This window comes from Chrysemys picta, chromosome 4, assembly GCF_011386835.1.
Source record: "Chrysemys picta bellii isolate R12L10 chromosome 4, ASM1138683v2, whole genome shotgun sequence".
Classification (NCBI taxonomy): domain Eukaryota; kingdom Metazoa; phylum Chordata; order Testudines; family Emydidae; genus Chrysemys; species Chrysemys picta.
This window is the reverse complement of record NC_088794.1, coordinates 131,802,373-131,822,511: the sequence shown is the minus strand read 5'-3', so window position 1 is coordinate 131,822,511 and position 20,139 is coordinate 131,802,373. Positions and strand designations below refer to the sequence as shown.

Below are 20,139 nucleotides of genomic sequence, written 5' to 3'. Positions count from 1 at the left end.
AGAAAGTTGCTAATAGAAGTTTACTATGAACTATTTGCCACTGCCTCCCAAAAATGTAGCCATGTGCGGGGAAAAAAACAAAAAAACCCAAACTAGTATTGCCTTAGATAGTCCAACGCACATTTTTAAATTACCCAACCACACTACTATCTTCTACCCCTAAAAAGCCCCTGAAGCCAGAGAAGCAGGGTCTATTTTAGGAATAAAATTGAATTAGTTGTAGATGAAAATCCTTCCTTGCTATTTGTAAAATGGCCTGTGTGTTGTGCAAGCACTTAACATTACTAGTTGAAACCAAACTTGAAAAAAAGTTTTGCTACCTAATTTTTATCTTGTAAAGTTTGATGGATTATAGTCTTGTAACACAGATGCAGAGATTGATATCTACAAACATTTTACTATCAGACACTGTTTAGAACAACATTAAACCTTTTTTGGACATTCTTTTAAAACAATACCTATGCATTTTTTGTGCATATTCCTGTGTTTGTAACTCTTTACTACAGTACACACAGATTACTCAACGTTTGTAACAAAATGTTAGAAATCACTTCTGATTAGACCATCAAAAGAATATTGTGTATGTTAAAACTTATTGGGAATTTTCATGGTCTTTGTTCCTTGCTCCAAACATGGATCCCCGTTACTGCACCTGGTCCAAAATTGAAGGCTAGCCCAATCAAACAACAAAGGGTTCTCTCAATATTCTGGTGTCACCATTCACCCCACCCACCTTTACCTTGACTAAGCAAAGAAGCAGGCACCCACACACCTCCACTCCACCCGCCCCTTACCTTGATTAAAGAGAGAAGCACAATTAATTTAGACACGGTGTTGTTCCACTGATTGGCTGGCTGTGGGTGCTGAAAAAACTGTTTCCAACTCCATTATTCCAGTTAATAGGAGTCCAAATCACTCCCAAACCCAGGATTACTGTCATCAATTCTGACTAAAATTACCACCTTCGGTAGATTATATTTTGCCACAGATGTATTACTTAATCAAAAATCATTGTAATTGAATGCAAAGTAAAGGAAACTTGAGTTTTATTTAAGCTTCCAATTTCTGGGAGGTTCAAGAACTATAATTATTCTGGACAAAAAAAGAAAATAGACTGTGCTTACAGATCATCTTCTGCCATACTCTTTCTTTAGGACCACTGTTTTATTGTTGTCCTTTCTATTACATGGGATGTACATATTATCAGGTGTTAATAAAAGGTCAGTGCCTGTACAATACATTCTACAACTGAGCACCACTTTCCGTAACTGAACAGGCAAAGAGAAATTACACTGAACATCAGCATCTGGCAGTATTTTTCCAAAAAAAGTGACTAAAATGGGTTTAAATTGATTAACACTATTAAATCACATCTAATATTTGATACTACATGATTTCATTACAGCTATACGATACAATTATACAAAAATGTGTTAACATCAAAGAATACAACCAAAATTAAGATAGCAAACAAAACCTATATAACTTTTTTCTTTACAGGAAAATACTTTTGAAGTATGCATGTAACTGCCCATTCTTTTAAAGAAAATCTACTGCAAGCAAAGTTATCAACCTCCAGAAAAATCACACATAGCATTACTAAGCATATCCCCAAAAAGTGTACAATATGCACACTTGGAAAATACAAAATTAAAAAAATTGTAAGCAACAGGTGAGCTTCATATTTATAAGAATGTGAAAAGAAGTCCAATTTTAGCACTGTTGTATAAAGAATTGTCTCTTTTTGATGCAAGTTCATCAATTGTCCCCTCCTGTTGGGAGCACACTTTACAAAACACCGTGTTCTTGAAACTGGATTACAGAGCAAGGTAGAGCATCTTAGTAACGTCATCTTAAAGTTTTTATTTATTTATTTACTACTTTATCAAAACATGTCCTTTAGGTGGGTAGGGTTCTTTTTTTAAAATTCTTTCCTAGAAACAATATACAAAGGGGAGGCATATTTATTCCCATACTCCTGTAAGATGCTTTGAGAGTTCAAGAGCTTTCTTCTCGCTTACTTTCACTGGTTGTTTTTGGCCTTAGCGTGTGTTAAGATGTGAGATTTCAGGTTAGTTGATTGAGCGAACTTCTTATTACAGCCGTCAAACGGGCACACATAGGGCCTGTCGCCAGTGTGAATTCGCACATGTGTGCGTAAATTGAAGTCCAGTGAAAATCGCTTTCCACATCCTTCAAACGTGCACTGTTGAAAGGAAAGGTCATAGATTAAAAACATTCTCAACAGGAGCAACAGACACTTGGTAAATCAGCAAAAGTTTCTTGCTTGCGTTACTGGATTCCCTTTACAAATATTAGGTCCTGATCCTGCAGTCCATTTTCCCTGAAAACTCCCAGTAGAACCAGTGAGCGCTTTGCCTGAGAAATAATTGCAGGTCTTTGCATATCAACATTGCATTCATTACATCTTATTTAACATACGAAGCTTATTTTTTTAGTGAAAGCCTAAAGAGAAAACTGATGGCTGGTATTTTTCTCAAATAGTTGCAATGTACACAGTACACTACTGTGAAGAAAAATTCTGAAGAAAGCAAAGCTCCAAGCTTGCAAAAAGTAAGCACTTTCTCTACACACACCCTCTTTTACTCCTGGGGGAATTCTGCACCACTGCACAGTGCAGAATTTTGCAGAAATTAACATTGTGCACGCAGAATTTCCTTTCCCCCCACAGAAATGGGCTACAGTGCCTGCTAGCTGCCACTGGACCCAGCAGAGCACAGCTCACACACAGACACTGCTGGGGAAGGGAGAGGGAGCTAGAGAGTTCCTGGCAGCTACAGTTCCCAGCATGCCTTGAGGGAAGGAGAGGGCAGCACACAGGAAACTCCATGTAAGCCTGGGACTAAGCATCAGGCGGTTTCTCCCTGGGCTCTGGGAGTGAGTGTCTGGGTTGGGTGGGCCCCACGGCTGGGATGGGAGGGGGTGAGGGAGAGAGGAGAGGGATTGTGGATGTCTGGTCCCCTGGCTGGGTTCGGGGGGCAGAGCAGAGAAACAGGAACTGGGTTGTCATAGGGGTTTCTTTAAACTTTCAGTTAAAGAAGCAGCCCTCAGCTTTAGAATTTGGTACTCCCCCTTCCCTCCTGCTCCAAAAAGCAGCTAGACTCCATTCTACTGCAGGGACTCAAAGACTAAAATTTCCACCATGTTTTTGGGAAGAGAAGGGCACAGCACAATATGGGTTATTTGTGGGTCAGATGGGCTACTGTTCAGATAAGATATTTATTTATGAGTTGTTGCCATGCAGGGGAGAGATGAGAAGCCAACTCATGCCTTATACAATTGTTCTTAATGTACATAAACAGCCACAAGAGCCTGGATCAGAGTTTTTTTTTTTTTTTTTTTTTTGCTACAAATAAAAGCAGATAAACGTATGAATAAACTCCACAGCCACAGGAATATTTATTTCTAGGGGGGAAAACAAACAAAAAAACCCACAACTTACTGAATTCAAGGCATTACCTTCTATGAAAACTATATTAAATGTAATGGCTTTTTTAAAACCAGAAGCAGTGGTAGGTTTGGAGGTTTTCTGTATTAAAGAATCTCATTTTTAGAATATCAGTTTGTGTCTTGTGACAGATTACTTTCTTGAAGGAACTAAACAAATGAAAGTAAGATATCTTAACTGAACTGATGTGCATCAGTTATTTCTGCATGTTGTATAAGTCAGAGTCTACAGTAATTTTTGAATGATATTTACCATATGAAGAAGGCTGGGGACCTCTGGTGGCAGGAGCTCAAGCGTCTCCTACATTGTCGTAGCATCAGAGGATATTCAGTGAGTAGAGTTCATGGCTTTAATTTTAAGTTGATTAACACTCAACTTGAAAGCTAAGCATTCTGATTAGCCAATGATGCATCAAACAGCACAAGGGGGAAAAAAAGTGTCTGCTGACAACATGGGGGACATTAAAAAAAAGGAGAGAGAATGAAACAGTTTCTCCCCCCACGGGGAGTATCCGCACTGCAGATTTTAACAAAGATATTCAGGCAGTTTACAAATGTGTTACAAAAACAGCCTCTAAAGAAAACAAAAATCCACACAATTAATATATTGTGATCCAGCTTTGCAGTCTTAATCTGCCAAGCTACATAGTATGACTCTTAATAGTGGACGACATTCCATTTACACAGCCTAATGAGCATAACCTGAGGCCTTGTTTACACTGGTAAAATACATCATGTTGAAAAAGAGGAAGCAATGAGAGTTTCCTCAAATATGGTATTCAAAGTCTAATTTTCTTGCAAGTTTTCCAAAAATCTTAAAGTAGGCTAGAATGATAGTTACATTTAAATGTGCTGATGTGTGTGCTACAATGCACTCCACTTCCAAAATATACCTGGAAATAAACAATCATAATTCTGTCTAAGCATTAATCATTAGCGAACAGAGAACTTATTCTAACTTCTCTAAGGATCTGATCCAAAGCCTCTAAAGTCAATGGAAAGGCCGATATTAGTATCAGACTTTGGATCATGTCTTGATTTTGCATGTCAAGTCACCACGTGCAATTTTGTTTTGAGACAAGCTGCTTCCTTGCCTCAACTGGCCGGGAAGCCAGGTAAGCACAGTCTCTCTTGCACCCCACCCCACCCTTTCTTTCTTTTTTTTTTTTTTTTATAAATTAAAACTGGAATACTCCGCATGTCTCGAAAGTGGCCATACCTGAAAGGGCTTCTCTCCAGTATGAACTAGCTGATGTCGCTTTAGTTTGGAACTCTCCACAAAGGCCTTGCCACATTCTGCACATACGTGTACTCGAGGACCATGAGTGTGCAGATGCTTCCTCATAGCAGAATTGTCCCTGAACATTTTTGTGCAGCCCTTAAAGAGAATAATAAAAAAAAATTAGTAAATACATAAACAAGTTCCGATAATAAAATGTCTAGCATTTTAGTAGATGAAAGTTTAGTTACCCGCCCCTTCCTCCCTCCCCCTTTTCCCTGGAAAAATACCTTAAAATAGAAGCTGGCCCTGAAAAGACACTCCCTCACATGGATACATATTTTGCTTTGACTTAGGTTAAAAATGAAACACTTTTACAGTAAAATTAAACACAAACTCTTACTATGGACAGCCAGTAAATATCAATTTAAGAAGTGGGGGGGAGGGGGGAATCCAACTCCTCTACTCACCCATACAACATTAGTGTACTACATGCAGTCAAGTTTTATTAACACACACTGCATCTTCCCCAGAAGATTATATGCTATTAAAGCACAGATGAACAAACTGAACAAAATTTATGGTAGTCCAAGGGCTAGCAAAAGGTAAAATGATGGTAGTCCACCGCTACCTTTGGTGGGCCCCATATTCTTTGTGCAAGTGATGTCTGGCTCTGTCCATCTCCTACTGTCCCTCTTTCTTCTTTCTTTGTCTGTTTCCCGTTCCTGACAGAGAAAGAAGCAAGAGGGTCTCCAAGACACAGCAGCTACAGAAGAAATCTATTCCATAATGCACTGAGAGCAGAATGAATCTGATGAATTGACTAGAATTACAAAGGTAACAGCTGTGTGGTTTCTAGGGAGGGGGAAAATAGATCTGGTGCTGCTGGGTCATGAAGCCTGAAGACCAACACCTGGTAGCTGCATCACAGGAAGGCAGAATACAGATTTCACTCCTGAGCAACAAGACTCTATAACCTCAAGTAATGGGAACTCACCCCTGCTTCTTGAAGATCCCGCCTCTGCAGATTCACTTATTTTTTGAATATTGCATTTGCAGAGAGACTAAAGACAGACAAAATTAGGCTGAAGTCCTACCTAGACATAACGGTTCTTGATTGAGCTATTCCCTTTCTGCACCCCTAATCTATGAATTTCCCATTCTATCTTTACTGGTTGCTGAGATTTGGAAAATAGAAAATTATGATCATTTTTACAGAATCCTGTTGTCCTAGATATCATTTGTTCAAAATTCATGCTATCTTTAAAATTCCCAACTCTTTCACCATACATTTCTTCTATCCCCTTCCTTACTGATAGACTGTGCTCCATTCCTTCGTTTGCCTGCTGCTTCTGCCATCCCCTAGACATCCTTTTTTAATGGAAGGTTTTCCAATCCCCTTACCAACTTTAAATACCACTAAACAGAAACCAATAGACAGACGAGGGACAGAAGTTAATTACTTATAAATATTACCAACTAGCTTTTTCATCAGATCTCAAAGGATTTACCAAAAGTGGTCAATACCCTCCCCATTTTACAGATGGGGAAACAGAGCCAGTGTCTCTTGAATCCCTCCCCTAACACTACCAGGCAGCCTCACCTTCTATACCGCTGAGCAAGCCCAGACTCTAATCATTCTGAAAAAGCACCTCTTTACAAATCTAGTCTACAAAAGGATGACGACTAGCTACAATGTTAATAATCTAGAGGCTTCATATTTCATACATAAGCCATTACATCAGAAATAACAAGCCAAATGGATTATGAAAAAGTCCCCTAATACCTCTTTGGCTAACAACCATACATAGGGCCCTATGAAATCCGCATTAATGAGAACATGGACAGAATCAAAACATTAATGCGGAATTCTGCTCTCCCCAGCATTTGGACCGCAGGGGCAGGCAGGTTAAGAGTCAAGCCTTCTGATCTGCTGTGCACAGCCGGCCTGGGGGTTGGGGCGTCTCCTTCCCCCCGCTGGTGTACTCAGTCTCCACTGAGCCACATGGGAGAACAGGGGGGCACCTGTCTGTACACCAGCCTCTGGCTCAGGAGTGATTGCTACAGCTGCCGTCTAAGCAAGTGTTCAGGCTGGTGAGTTGCTCTGCTTAAAGAGAGACTGTGCCGACACTCCCCCAACACAGTTTTGTGGACTTCTTGTGTTACTGTTCAGCAATGTCAGTTTGGTCATATTACCAAATGCTACTTTAAAAAGCAATTTAAAATGTATTACTTTTAGCTTGTACTGTATATCTGCCAGATGTTTTGTTTAGATTGTAGAATTATTATATTTTTTTCTGGTAAAATCAATTTTTCCCATTGCAATCCAATTCTGAACAATACATTTACAGTAAGGCTACTTAATTGTTGCCAATGTATCAAACAATTTTGATGTAAAAGACCATAAAGGTGGAATTATTTTAAAAATGGAAAAAACCCACAAAATTAAAATAAATCCAAAAATCCATAATAAAACTGATTTCATAGGGCCCTACATACACAGAAGATCCAACCAGATGACTTTTAGTCACTCATACCAAAAACATTACCTCTACTATCCAGCATAAAGGATGGGGCAATGGATTTGTGGGATCAAAACTGCATTTCATGGTAAAGACAAACACGCTTCTTACAAATTCAACCCAGCTAAATTAACTGAGCTACCAGGGCTTCCCGGTTGAATAAACGTAAGATGGGAATACAGATGAACTCAGCTGTCAAAGGTCCCTCAAAGGATGTCAGAAACTTTCATAAATTCTTAAGTTTTGTTAATGAGTTTCAGATCCCATATGAATTTTGAAGTGTACATGAAAATAACTCAGAACTTGTAGTACCATACAACTACATGGAGTACAAGTTTGAAAACCGCAACTGATTGAGTGATCCACCTTCCAATCTGCAAATGTGTAGGCTTCCTCTTTGGGAGTTACTTCTGCCAAACTGGCGATAACTGTATCTGAATATGTCTTACATTCTGAAAAACCAAGGAGCCACCACTTCTAAATAAAAAAAGTTTTCCCCACAGGCTTCAAGATTTCCTTGTCTTTATTCAAAAGTTAAACTTCACAAATGGGTGGCATGAAAAAAAACTATTTATATTGATTTTAAAATCCCAACTACTCAGTGGAAAGGAGAAGGGAAGTCTTAAGAGGTATTTCTTGGTTACACAGAAGTAACAAAGTTGTCCTAAGAGTTACCTCTACACCAGTGGTTCCCAAACTTTAACAACCTGTGAACCCCTTTCACTAAAATGTCAAGTCTCGCGAACCCCCTCCTAAAAATGAATATTTCCAGGGATTTTCTCCTTTACCTGAGTATAAATTATAAAAGCAGTGATCTTGGAAATATAAAATTTGTTTTTATTACATGATTACACACTATTAATTATGAATTATTATTTATAATTACACTATTATTATTACATTATGAAAATGGCAACACTCTTCCAAGATCTCACTTCCGTAGCTTGTATCACTTTGAATAAGCCTGTTATAAGACAAAGCTCCTATGTTTCATCAAGGAGTATCAGATTTGAAACAGCATGAAGGTATTTAAGAAGCCAACTCAAAGAGTTCCTCCTACATAAGCATTCAGGTCTTGAGTAGTCCAGGCAAACAACGCACGTTACAACAAAGCTTAAATTTGTTCTTCATAATAATTTTAAAAACAATACTACCTGCCTATTTAATTTTAAAAACAGCAAAAAATATCCACCTCCCTTTTCCATTTCTTATAAGGAGTCTTGAAGTTTAAATCTCCTCAGTATGATAGATATACTTGCTTTGATCTGCTTAGCTCTTGGAAGTCCAAGGGCTTCAGGCTGCTGGCCCCGTGCTGTCTGAAGTCCCTAGGGACAGCTCTGTCCGCCATTAGGGAATTTTTTCCTGAGAACCCCCTGTAACATTTCGTGAACCCCCAGGGGTTCACGAACCCCAGTCTGGGAACCACTGCTCTACACTGATAAAGGAACTTTTGGGGAGTGGAAAAGAAGCAATAAGGAAGCATTACTTTTCTTCTCCCACTTAACGTAGACAATATAATGGTTTATCAGAAGTATAAAGTTGTGAAGAACAAACATCTCTCCTCAGAGGAAGAATAATTTAACTCTGGGTCTCCAAGTACAACTTTAAGGAAAGGTGAACCTACATCCTGAAAAATATAGAGCCCCTGAATAGGAGCTCAATGTTCCCAGAGTAGATGCTTGGGCTCAAGGCTAGTAAGGAACAAATCTGTCTATGTTCCTGATCTGTAATGTGCACTATTAAATATCTGCATAGGCAAGTATTCTTAGGCTTACCCTAACTAGAAACCAAGCCCCACAACCTATAATGACTTCATATCAAGGCTGGGTACACCTAGATCTCAGGAATACACTTTGGATAGTTTTCAGAACAGGTTCATGCCATCAAATAAGTATTCTAAATTACCATGGACAAGATATTGCAACAACAGTGTATGGTAGCTACCAAAAGACAACTTACAGAAGTTCTAACCATAAGAGAAGGGACCAGAGTGCTCTCCTTTATTTAAGTAGTGACCGCAGAAAAGATCTGATGATTAAATTGTCTAGGGCAGTGATTCTCAACCAGGGGTACATGTACATCTGGGGATACTCAGAGGTCTTCCGGGAGTTCATCAACTCATCTAGATATTTGCTTAGTTTTACAACAGGCTACATAAAAAGCACTAGTGAAGTCAGTACAAACTAAAATTTCATAGACAACGATTTGTTTATACTGCTTTGTATACTATACACTGAAATGTAAGTACAATATTAATATTCCAATTGATTTTATTATATGGTAAAAATGAGAAAGTAAGCAATTTTTCAGTAATAGAGTGCTGTGACACTTGTATTTTTGTGTCTCATTTTGTACGTTTTTAAGTGAGGTGAGACTTGGGGAGTACACAAGACAAATCAAACTCTTGAAAGTGGTACAGTAGTCTGGAAAGGTTGAGCCACTGGTCTAGGGGTTTATCTACATTGCAGCTGGGAGCCAGCCGTACAGCTTGGACAGAGACTTGTGCTAGAGGGGCCCACACTAATGTGATAGAAATAGCTGTGTGGACATTGTGGCACTGGCAGAGGCTCACACTAGCCAGACAAGCTTGGCGCCAGGGTAGGCTTGAGCTACTCCTGGGGGATTTATGCGCACAATATTTTAAAATTCTGCAGATTTTGTCAAAAAAACACCACTATATAATCATGCCAGTTTGAATTATTTGGTAATTTATTTCAAAATACATGTCAAAAATTCCTCCACGAGTAGAGTGTTAAAGAAACCCCTACGACAACCCAGTTCTTCTGCACCCTTCCTTCCCAGAGCCGAGCCTGGGTCCAAGACTTGCATGCTACCACCTCCTTCCTTCAGGGCATGCTGACAACTGCAGCTATTGGGAACCCTCCAGTTCCCTCCTCTTCCCCCTAGCCTTGTGCTGGGTCCAGTGGCCTCTAGTGGCGGCCAACATCTCTGCAGTTCATTTCTATGAGGAAAAAAAGGAAATTCTGCGTGCACAACATTAATTTCTGAACATTTCTGCACTGTGCAGTGGCACAGAATTCCCCTAAGAGAAGCTTGATCTCAGGTACCTAGCCTGAGCCTCTGCCAGTGCCACAATGCCCACGCAGCTATTTCTAGCACAAATCTGCGTACCTGAGCTGGGAGGCTAGTTCCCAGCTGCAACATACACATATCCTTGATCTTTACTGAATGAAGTCCTCCAATGAGCCTCCAAGTTCTCAATATCATGAGCCCAGGTGTGAGACAAAAGCAGTACAGAAATTTAAAGGAATATAGTTCGGGTGGAGTCTAGAGGATTAATGAGGATTTCATGTAATCAGACGGAAAATTACATTACAGGGACAAAGGGTCTTGCCACACTCCTATGATCACCTTACATGCAAACAAGGTTCCCTTTTGTGTTAGGACATTCAGTTTGTAGGGAGAGTTGAGGAAATCTTTTAGCATCTGGAAAGCACCTAAAGAAGCAACTGTATTTAAAGTAATAGGCCTCTATATTTAGCTTTAATACAAATATTCAGCTTAGTCCTTCCCTAACAGAAAAAAAGTGAGCCACCCAAAATTCAGTTCCACAAGTGACTGACCACTGAAATGCTTTAAGTTCTGAGAGCTTCACTTACTTTGTGAGGACATGCTATCGTTCTTGGAGCATCATCTTCTTTAATTTTTCGTGGCTTCATTCTTACAAAAACAAAAGAAGAAAACACTGGTAAGTGTGCAGAAGCAACCTTCCTAAAACTCAGAGTCCTATGGCACCTTTAAGACTACAGATGTATTGGAGCATAAGCTTTCGTGGGTGAAAGCCCACTTCATCGGAAACTGTTTGCTTTACTATTAAAAAAAAAATTCTGCAAGTTACATACACATCAACTGCACTTGGAGTTTAATGTTGTAGGGAGGATATAGATATATATATAAAAATACAGTAACAGTATATTTTTGCATTTTGGAAAAGCAGTTTAGTCCATACAACACAAACTTTAAAATCTGAAGATCTTTACATAAGTATCTTTCAGATACAGAACACTGTACATTTAAAGTAAGGCTGTCAATTAATCGCCGTTAACAAGCGACTAACAAAACTAGATTAAAAATAGTTGCTATTAATCGCAGTTTTAAATGCAATGTTAAACAGAATACCGATTTAAATTTATTATAAATATTTTTGGATTTTCTCTACATTTCCAAATATCCTGATTTCAATTACAACATGAACACGAAGTGTACAATGCTCTCTATTTTATTACAAATATCTGCACTGTAAAAAAGATGAAAAGAAATAGTATGAGGTGAATTGAAAAAATACAAGTACTGTAGTGCAATCTCTATAGTGAAAGTGCAGAACTGTGGAGAGAGCACAGGACCTGTACTGATAGAGAGATGTTTCCACTAGGAATCCAAAAAGTTTCTTGTGGGCCGGATGAATGGATATCTGAAAATAGGCATCTTGCAGATTGAGAACCACAAAACAGTCTTGAGGGATCTAATGAGGGAACTATAGAGGTCAGAGTCACCATTCTGAACTTGAAACATTGGATGAAGGGACCACTAGGATTATCTAGCCTGACCATCTGATAACAGGCCACAGAACTTCCCCAACATCATTCCTAGCGCTTATCTTTTAGAAAAACATACAATCATGATTTTAAAAATTGCCAGTGATGGAGAATCCACCACAATTTTTGAGATTGTTAAAAATTTACACTTTCTTTCCAGTCTGAATTGTCTAGCATCAACTTCCAGCCATTGGATCATGTTATACTTTTCTCTGCTAGATTGAAGAGGCCAATATTAAATATTTGTCCCCTTAGATATAGATTTGGGAGACTCCTGCCACTTTGATCTCTCTTGGACCGCAGCTTCCAGAAACAACTTTGATACTGAGTGGGAATAAAAGTACTCCAAGTTCTTTGGAAGGGATGTGGAATCTCCTGTCAGCCCCCCTTGGATGTGGCCAAAATGGAAGCTAGCACATGTCGCAGGTCTTTTGTGGGCTGATCCTCATTTATAAGCAAAACGAGCCTGCCAGCAATGGAAGTGTGTTTGAAAGGTTTCTCCTGCACCACTTCCAGAGGTGTATCTAGAGTCTCTGCCATAGATCTGATGAGGTCCTGGAATGCCTTGAAGTCATCAGCTAAAGACAACGTTAATTTACTGCTTCATTCTTCCCCTTGTAGCATTCATCACTTTCCTCCTGATACTTTGAGGCTCTAAGGCTGCACTAGTTGACTTGACTTGTTAGTTTATACTGCCTCCTTGGGCAGCAGTATCTAATCCACAAGGAGGCAGATTACTCAGGCTTGCATGAATACAGCTGCACTCCCATGGGTATCCAGTCAAGCCAGAGCCGATATGGGTATGGATACTGGATTGAGGGACACATGGGGGTGTGTGCATGTAAAACCAGGAAGGATATTCCCCATGAGCCTTAGGTCATATACTGCTGTCGACTACAGATCCATTTCTGACTTGCATTGTACAACCCAAAAGTAATGGAAGGAGGAGTCCCTATTGTGCCCCAGTAGGGATGCAGACAAGGAATACATGGCTTCCAAGACAGGGGTCATCCTGTCAGGAGTGCCCTGGGTCTGTTATGCTCTCCCTAAGTGGGCAGTGGGTTAATTCAGTACCAGAGATATCTTCTTGACCTGCTATACCAACAACTTGGTAGCTGATGCTTTTCCTTCTTCTGGTATATGGCTTCTGATGACACAAACAATTAATTAGATTCTAGCATGGGTATGAGATGTAGCCACTCTGTTAAGTGCATCCACCCACCATCAATATGATAAAGAGGGCATTCTTTAACCAAATAGCACACAGTTCATGAGCTCCACAGGAGCAGGACAGGAAGCTCAGGAAGACCCAATGATAAAGATGCAAGTAAAACGGACTGTGACCACAATACATCCCATTGTAACAAAGAAGGATCTTTTGGTTCATATGGTTATTCTGAAGGTCTTGAGAGAGCTTATCCTGAGAGCCTAGGAAACATAGATCTGAGTTGTCTAACTGCCAAGAAATGCACCACTGCTCCAAAATATAGTCCCGCACTACCTGTTGCCACTGTTCCTTAGAAAGGTTGTCTGATGGGGTCAACTATTTCAGAAAACACTTTAGCAAGTGTTTCTGATATGGATTTTATGAAGTAAGCTGTCTTGATAGTTGGCTGCACACAGTAATGCGGCCAGGGCCTTGCCTTATGCCCAATTACTGGGGAAGCAATGCCAACTAGGATTGGAATGTTGGAAGCTGGAGTTGTCTGGGTTGTACCATTGATGATATGCAGGACCGAATTGATCACCGAGTCCAACTTGTCACAATGACAGCTGGAGCCCTAAGATGCTTCACAGCATTAAGCAGGTGCAATCATTAGGGAACTGGTAGCTGTCCATAAGGTAGCAACACTAATGCCCATGAGTTGCCAGCAAGTTTGCAACTCAACTGGATTTTGCAAGTCTTCTTGATGTGTTGATGAATGGACAGAGCAGTCAAGCTTTACTGCCAAATGTAGGGTATGGCTCAAAAACACTGTCTTGAGTGCATTTATGTCACCACTTCAAAAAGTACTTGGCCAACGTGGATTAGTCATCACCAACTTCAAGCTCTCAAAGAGAGGAGATTGTGGTACTGGGCACACAGATTGTGGAAAAAAAAAAAAAAAAAAAAAAATCATCACCGGGGTACTGACCCAGTAAGTATCAATCCATTGGACACTCAGGAACACATTTGTGAGGTTACCTGAACAGGAGCCCTGGGTGATAAAGGATTGGTTCCAACAGAGATGCAGTCCATAGCTTTAGTGGTTATTGCCAAAACTCTCTTAAAAGTCAGTACCAAGGTGCCAAAGGGACCCCTCTCAGGCTGTTGACTGCCCTTTGATTGTTGAGCTAGAAATGAATCAGACTTATGGGTCAAGGCAAAAGACTTAAGGTATCTATACCTTGGGTCAGCTCTGGAGCACTGCTTCTTCCGAGCCCTCAGAAGCTGGAATGAAGGCAGATGACCACGCCTCTTGGTCGATGAAGCTCAAGAGCTTGGCATGGACTCTGGGCTCACCAGGGAACTCATGCACAGGGAATGACCAGGCAAATGAGGTCTAGCTGTGTCCAAGGAGGCTTGCCTTGAGTGCTTCAAGAGGAACAATTTTAAGTGAGATCCTCAAACTTTTGAGTCCACTTGAAAATGAGCAACATTCAGTACACCACTTAGGAATGTTTCCTCAAACTAAATGGGCACCTAGAGTGTATCACTAAGTGGCACTGAAGATTCACATTAAGGCAGGTTTTAAACCATGAAGATTTTGCTTCTATCATTCTTCTAGAGTCCCTGAGGTGGTAGTCTAGCCTAAGAAACAGAACATGCATAAAATAAGGAATCTGTATGTGCACGGATTGCACTGGGGCAATAAGACTAACCATCAACACTAAAAATAGCATAGTGCTCAGAGAAGTATGCAGGCCACTGCTGCGGGTGGTAAGAAGAACTGAGGTTGGGCCTGCTCTGCCCTTTAGGCCCTAAGAAGGGGTGTAAGGACATCTAGGGCACAGACATGTCCCCATCAGACATTGCTGGCCAAAAGAACCTGATCTTGTGTACCTAGAGCATGTGTTCACCAGGAGTGGAATCCTAGTAGACAATTGCTACTGCAAGAAGAACTTAAACTTTATATTTAATTTATTAGAAAAAGGAGATTTGGGTCTTTAAGAAGTCATTTTTAAATTTTGCACCACGAGAGTGGTACAAAGCTGCCCTAATACAATCTATGATCTTTAAAGAGTTTTTAATCCTGGTGTTCTAGTTAGTGTTTTAGCATAGTTGGGTCACAGTAAGGTAGAGCGAGTTGCAATAAAATGGAATAAGAATTTCTCCTTCAATTCAAGGCTCTGGAAAATGCAATTATTTCTGTTGCAAGTAGAGAAAACAATTAATGTTTTGCACTGTGAAGGCCACATTCTCACACAGTTGAGCAGAACAAGGTACCTTATTTTGAAAAGAACGTACAATTGCGCCATTTTTGTGAGGAAAAAACCCCACTCAAGCATAACAATCACAAATGTCTTTACGGCTATTAACCTAGGAGACTTGGGGCAGGTTTACACTTAAAACTGCATCAGCACAGCTGCACCAATGCAGCTGTGCCACTGTAGCGCTTTCATGAAGACTCTACATCAATGGGAGAGAATTCTCCCGTTAGCGTAGTTAGTCCACCTCCACGAGAAGCAGTAGCTATGGGGTCAAGAGAAGCTCTCCCGCTGACATAGCGCTATCTACACTGGCGCTTAGGTCGCTATAAGTACATCACTCAGAGGTGTGAAAAATTCACACCCCTGATCAATGTAATTGTAGCAAAGTAATTCTGTAGTGTAGGCCTGCCCTCATTCCAGGGATGGAGTGCCCAGAGCACTTCAGTTGGTGGCAGAAGTTGACATGACCAATGGCTAAAATAGTTCCCTCTCCTTTTCTCTATCAATTCTGGGAGATGGGGTCAACTGCAAGGAGAGTTGCCACTACTGGCCCTCATTCAATGAGTGCACTAGGGAGGCGTGAAGGGGATGCAGGAGAGGAAGGGGATTACTGCTTGGACAGCATGCAGAAGTGGAGAAAAGTGTGAATGAAAGAACAGAGGGGCCAAAAGGAAAAAAAGGGAGAAGCTAAACAAGGAAGAACGTTATGACTAAGACTCAGGGCTGTGGCAACTTCCCACCCGTTATATTTTCCCCTTTTTCTTTCTTCACATTTTACTTCCTCTTTCTTAGTTTGTACTTTTGCTGTTTCTAAGCAGTTCAGCCACAAACAGTGCTTAGAAAAAAAAAAAAATCAGAGGCCAACTTTTAAAAAGTAAGTTTAAGTAAATGTATTTATTTTTTAAAGAAAAGGGAAAAATAAGCCACCACTGTTCATAACTGCCAGAATTACAGCTACTGTTTACTTCCACTAGGTTCTAGTACCAGACAATCATGGAATTTTTATACTTCAACATAAGTTTCGCTTAACACCAAATTTAGAAAATGCTCCATTTTAGTCTTTCATTTAAAGGGATTCTCACCATCCCATGCAAAGACATAAAATCTATAGGAGTGTATCTATTAAATAGTAGACCATTTAAAGAGCTTAAAATCATTCACATTTTAAATTTTAAATCCCCAAACACAATTGTTGGCCTGTAATAAGCAAACTGAAGAGAAAAAAAAAAAATCAGTCACACTGTTTGAGGTATATAGTTATTTATATTTTCTGGTCCTGTTTAACACAAATAATGCCAGCACTCTTCATAAACCCTGTATAAAGATTTGGAAGTGACAAGGACAACTAAAGTTTATGCATCCATTCATGTCAGAATATGCCTTAACTGGATAGTACTACCCAACAGATCACACTATTCTGATGTAACTTGTTATATACACCTCTACCCCGATATAATGCGGTCCTATATAACGCAAATTCAGATATAACGCGGTAAAGCAGCGCTCCGGGAGATAGGGCTGCTTTACCTAGTTATATCCAAATTCGTGTTACAGTAAGCGATTCCTCTGCGCCTGCGTTACTTGCTGTGGTTCCCCCCGCCCCAGCTCACCTCCGCTCCGCCTCCTCCCACGAGCACGCTGCAGCTCCGCTTCTCCTCCCTCCCAGGCTTGCCGCACCAAACAGCTAATTGGCATGGCAAGCCTGGGAGGGGGCGAAGCGGAGGTGAGCTGGGGCAGGGGGGTCACAGCAAGTAAGGGGGGGTGCAGAGGAACCGCGCCCCGCCCCAGCTCACCTCCGCTCTGCCGCCGCCGCCTCCTCCTCCCATGAGCACGCCGCTCAGCTCCGCTTCTCCTCCCTCCCAGGCTTGCCACGCCAAATGTCTGATTGGCGCAGCAAGCCTGGGAGGGAGGGGGGAGAAGCAGAGCTGCAGCGCGCTTGTGGGAGGAGGCAGAGATGGAGGTGAGCTGGGGCGGGGGGGGCCCCGGGGAGGACCACAGCAAGTAACGGGGGAGAAGGGGGTTGCCCTGCAGAGGAACCCCTCCCTGCTCCAGCTCATCTCTGCCTCCTCCCCTGAGCACGCCACCACTGCTTTGCTTCTTCCCCTTTCCTCCCCGGCTTGCCGGGCCCAAACAGCTGATTGGCGCAGCAAGCCTGGAAGAGAGGGAGAAGTGGAGCGGCGGCGGTGTGCTCAAGGAGGAGGTAGAGCAGAGGTGAGCTGGGGCGGGGAGCGGTTCCTCTCCCTACCCTGATGTAACACTGTCTCACCTATAACACGGTGAGATTTTTCGGCTCCCGAGGACCGCGTTATATTGGGGTAGAGGTGTACAATATTTTCAGCTATTTTAGAAATTATGAACTACTTTCAGGCATAGCTGTACTAGTTCCTGCAAGGTTTAAACAAGGGTCCAATATTCCAGCTCCATACATCAGAGACAAAGGAACAACCATCACCACCACAAGCTATAGGGCAAATGGCTTTTAAGGGACCATCTGGCTACTTGCTGTAACAGCAACACATGCTCTCAACAGAGATTAGATTTTAAGAGAGAGTAAGTGAAATGGCATCTTTAAAAAAAGTGATAGGAGAATGTCCTAAATACTGGAAGTTTGTCTGAAGTTGACTACTAAACATGACTGCAAACCCAACATAAAGGCTTGAGTAGCAGAATGTATTACAGATAAGCATGAAAAAAACTCTGCTACGGTACCCAAGGGCACCTATAGTGTTAACTGACCCACAGCTGCCTGTGGGTTTGGAAATGAACCTTAGCCTCAGAACTTCGTTCTTGAGGATCAATAAGATGCCTCAATAGTGAGCTTGGTAAGGTGATTTCTGCAAATCACTACTGCACACCCTCCTATCAATTTAAGGAACGGAGGCAACCACAGCAGCCCTACATAACATTGGCTAGCCAGTTTTCCCATTTCCCCTTTAAGTTTGTACACAGCAACAAGGAAGAGAAAACGCATTTTTAAAGCTAGTAAAATATGACTGGATTGTTAAACCATGAAAACTGCCAATGGGACTGGGGTAGATTTGGTACCATAAATTACTTCATCAATTCTTTAAACTGACTGGATTTCAAGTTCACTGTCACTTTCAAAGTATTACTAGATGAGTAAAATTTTAGAACTCCTTAAGTCACTATAACTGAGAAACCACACACTAAATATGACCATTTGCTACTGTAGCAAAAACCAAGCCGCCAAGCCCTTAATATGCCCTAATCAACTGTCAAATTTCATTTATCTCACTTTTTATTCTCTCCCTGTTCTGTACTCACAATTCCCTTTCCTTGTACTTGAGAATCTTAATCAAGGTAAAAACTGAATCAGTAGTAAACTTTAACCAAGGGAAAATTAGAGCTTGATCCTGCATCATTCAAGTTGATTTCCGCCCCCACCCTCCATTGACCCAAACACAAACAGGACTAAACAGCAATGTATGGGCATCAGAAGATTAGAACTTATTTACTGTGCCATCCACCATAGTTTTATAAAACTGAATTATACACATTGTCACTAGTTCTCTCTAAAACTGGCCCTATAAACTTTATAACACAACTGCAAAGGCGGTAACAAAAAGAAGGGATTTCTTGAAAGTGATGCTCTACTGACTGAAAACCTCTAAGCGTTCACTGTTTTAGGAAGGTTTTGTCCATCCTATTCTTCATATGCAACACAATCATACCAGCAGGCGGTGACATGATTAGGTTTTCCTGACTGTGATGAACACATAATGGTTGGTAATTCAAGTTTGAGGCTTGTCAATTTTGACAGCATTCCTAAGGTGTTCAGATACCACAGGAATGGCTCCAGTATAAAAACAGATGGAATAACTGTAAAAACATAAGTGACTTCAAGGAAAATCTGAATAGCAATTGTATGCTCAAAAACTTAATTTAGCTGTTGATTTATAATGATACTTGCTAAAAATTCTAGGATAGCAAAAAAATTAGTTCATAATTTGAAAACATCATCAATATTTGCTTAGAAATCTCTTTTTCTCTGTAAGGTAACATATGCAGTACATTATTTTTTTTTAGTAAAAAGACCCAACAGAAGTCATGTGCCAGTTAAAGCTAAAAACCTCAAAAAACTAACCCTGACAACAGACAATTCATCAGTAAGAGAACAGTTTGAGTAGTCAGACAAGCCACAGCATAGCAACATCCAGTATTTGCAGGAATAATTCACATTAAAAAAAATTTTAGAAGAGCATTAAATAGATTCTGTAGCAGGTAACCACACTCAGTTATAAAGTAGCACAACAAAACCAAGCATTTAAATTCATTTTAAAAACAAATGAACACCCAGATACTAGCCTGATGGATGCAACCCACAGCAATAGGTATATGCGGGATAGCATACAGAACTAAACTTGCTTTGACAAAAATTCTAGATAATGCTGACATACGTTAAGATCAAAGCAAGTGTTTTTCTTGTAACGTAATCTTATTTTTTGAAATTAGTTTATTATGACCGATAGCAAATGTGGGAGTATATACACCAACACTTCATAAGTTATGAAATATTATAAGCCACTCAGATGGAACCACCTATAGTTAATGTTCAGGCTGAACTTTTCATGTCTGCTGCAGGCTGACTTACTGGAATTTTTTCCCCAATAAATAAATAAATAAACCCCACAGTTGAAACATTGCCTAGTGTTAAAAAAAAAATTTTGCCTAAGAATTTGGCAAGCAGAGATTATATTGAAGGGGGTTTATTTACAGTATCGGGAAGACTGACAAGCAGCTTTAAAAATATGGTGCCATAGTGGCCAGTTATATACATTTTATTAATTTATTTGCATTTATTTTGTATTTATAGGGGCAAACATTGTTATAAAGAAAAAACTTTTAACAAAGATAACAGTAGGAACAATACAGCTGAACCCATTTTGATTACATCAGTTATTTGTGACTACTTTCGGGGCGAAGATCCGGAGTGGGGAGGGGT

The 20,139-nt window shown here is 40.5% G+C and overlaps 1 protein-coding gene across 6 annotated transcripts in view; it reads right to left on the bottom strand.

The window, feature by feature from the left end:
• Window positions 1-1,029: 1,029 nt before the first annotated feature.
• Window positions 1,030-20,139, bottom strand: part of YY1 (YY1 transcription factor) — a 38,329-nt gene continuing 19,219 nt past the window's right edge. The window contains exons 3-6 of one of the 6 annotated variants that reach the window (XR_010601156.1): window positions 10,830-10,890; window positions 5,685-5,751; window positions 3,722-4,846; window positions 1,030-2,206 (exon numbers count right to left, since the gene is read on the bottom strand). Coding sequence is in view for 3 of the 6 variants with exons in the window: in XM_005308825.5 (XP_005308882.1) it covers window positions 2,024-2,206; window positions 4,688-4,846; window positions 10,830-10,890 (403 nt within the window). In the remaining 3 variants the exon portion in view is untranslated. Of the gene's footprint in view, window positions 2,207-3,721; window positions 4,847-5,318; window positions 5,413-5,684; window positions 5,752-10,829; window positions 10,891-20,139 lie in introns of all 6 variants that reach the window. The other 5 variants (XR_010601155.1, XM_005308826.5, XM_042858709.2 and 2 more) reach the window with 5 other exon arrangements.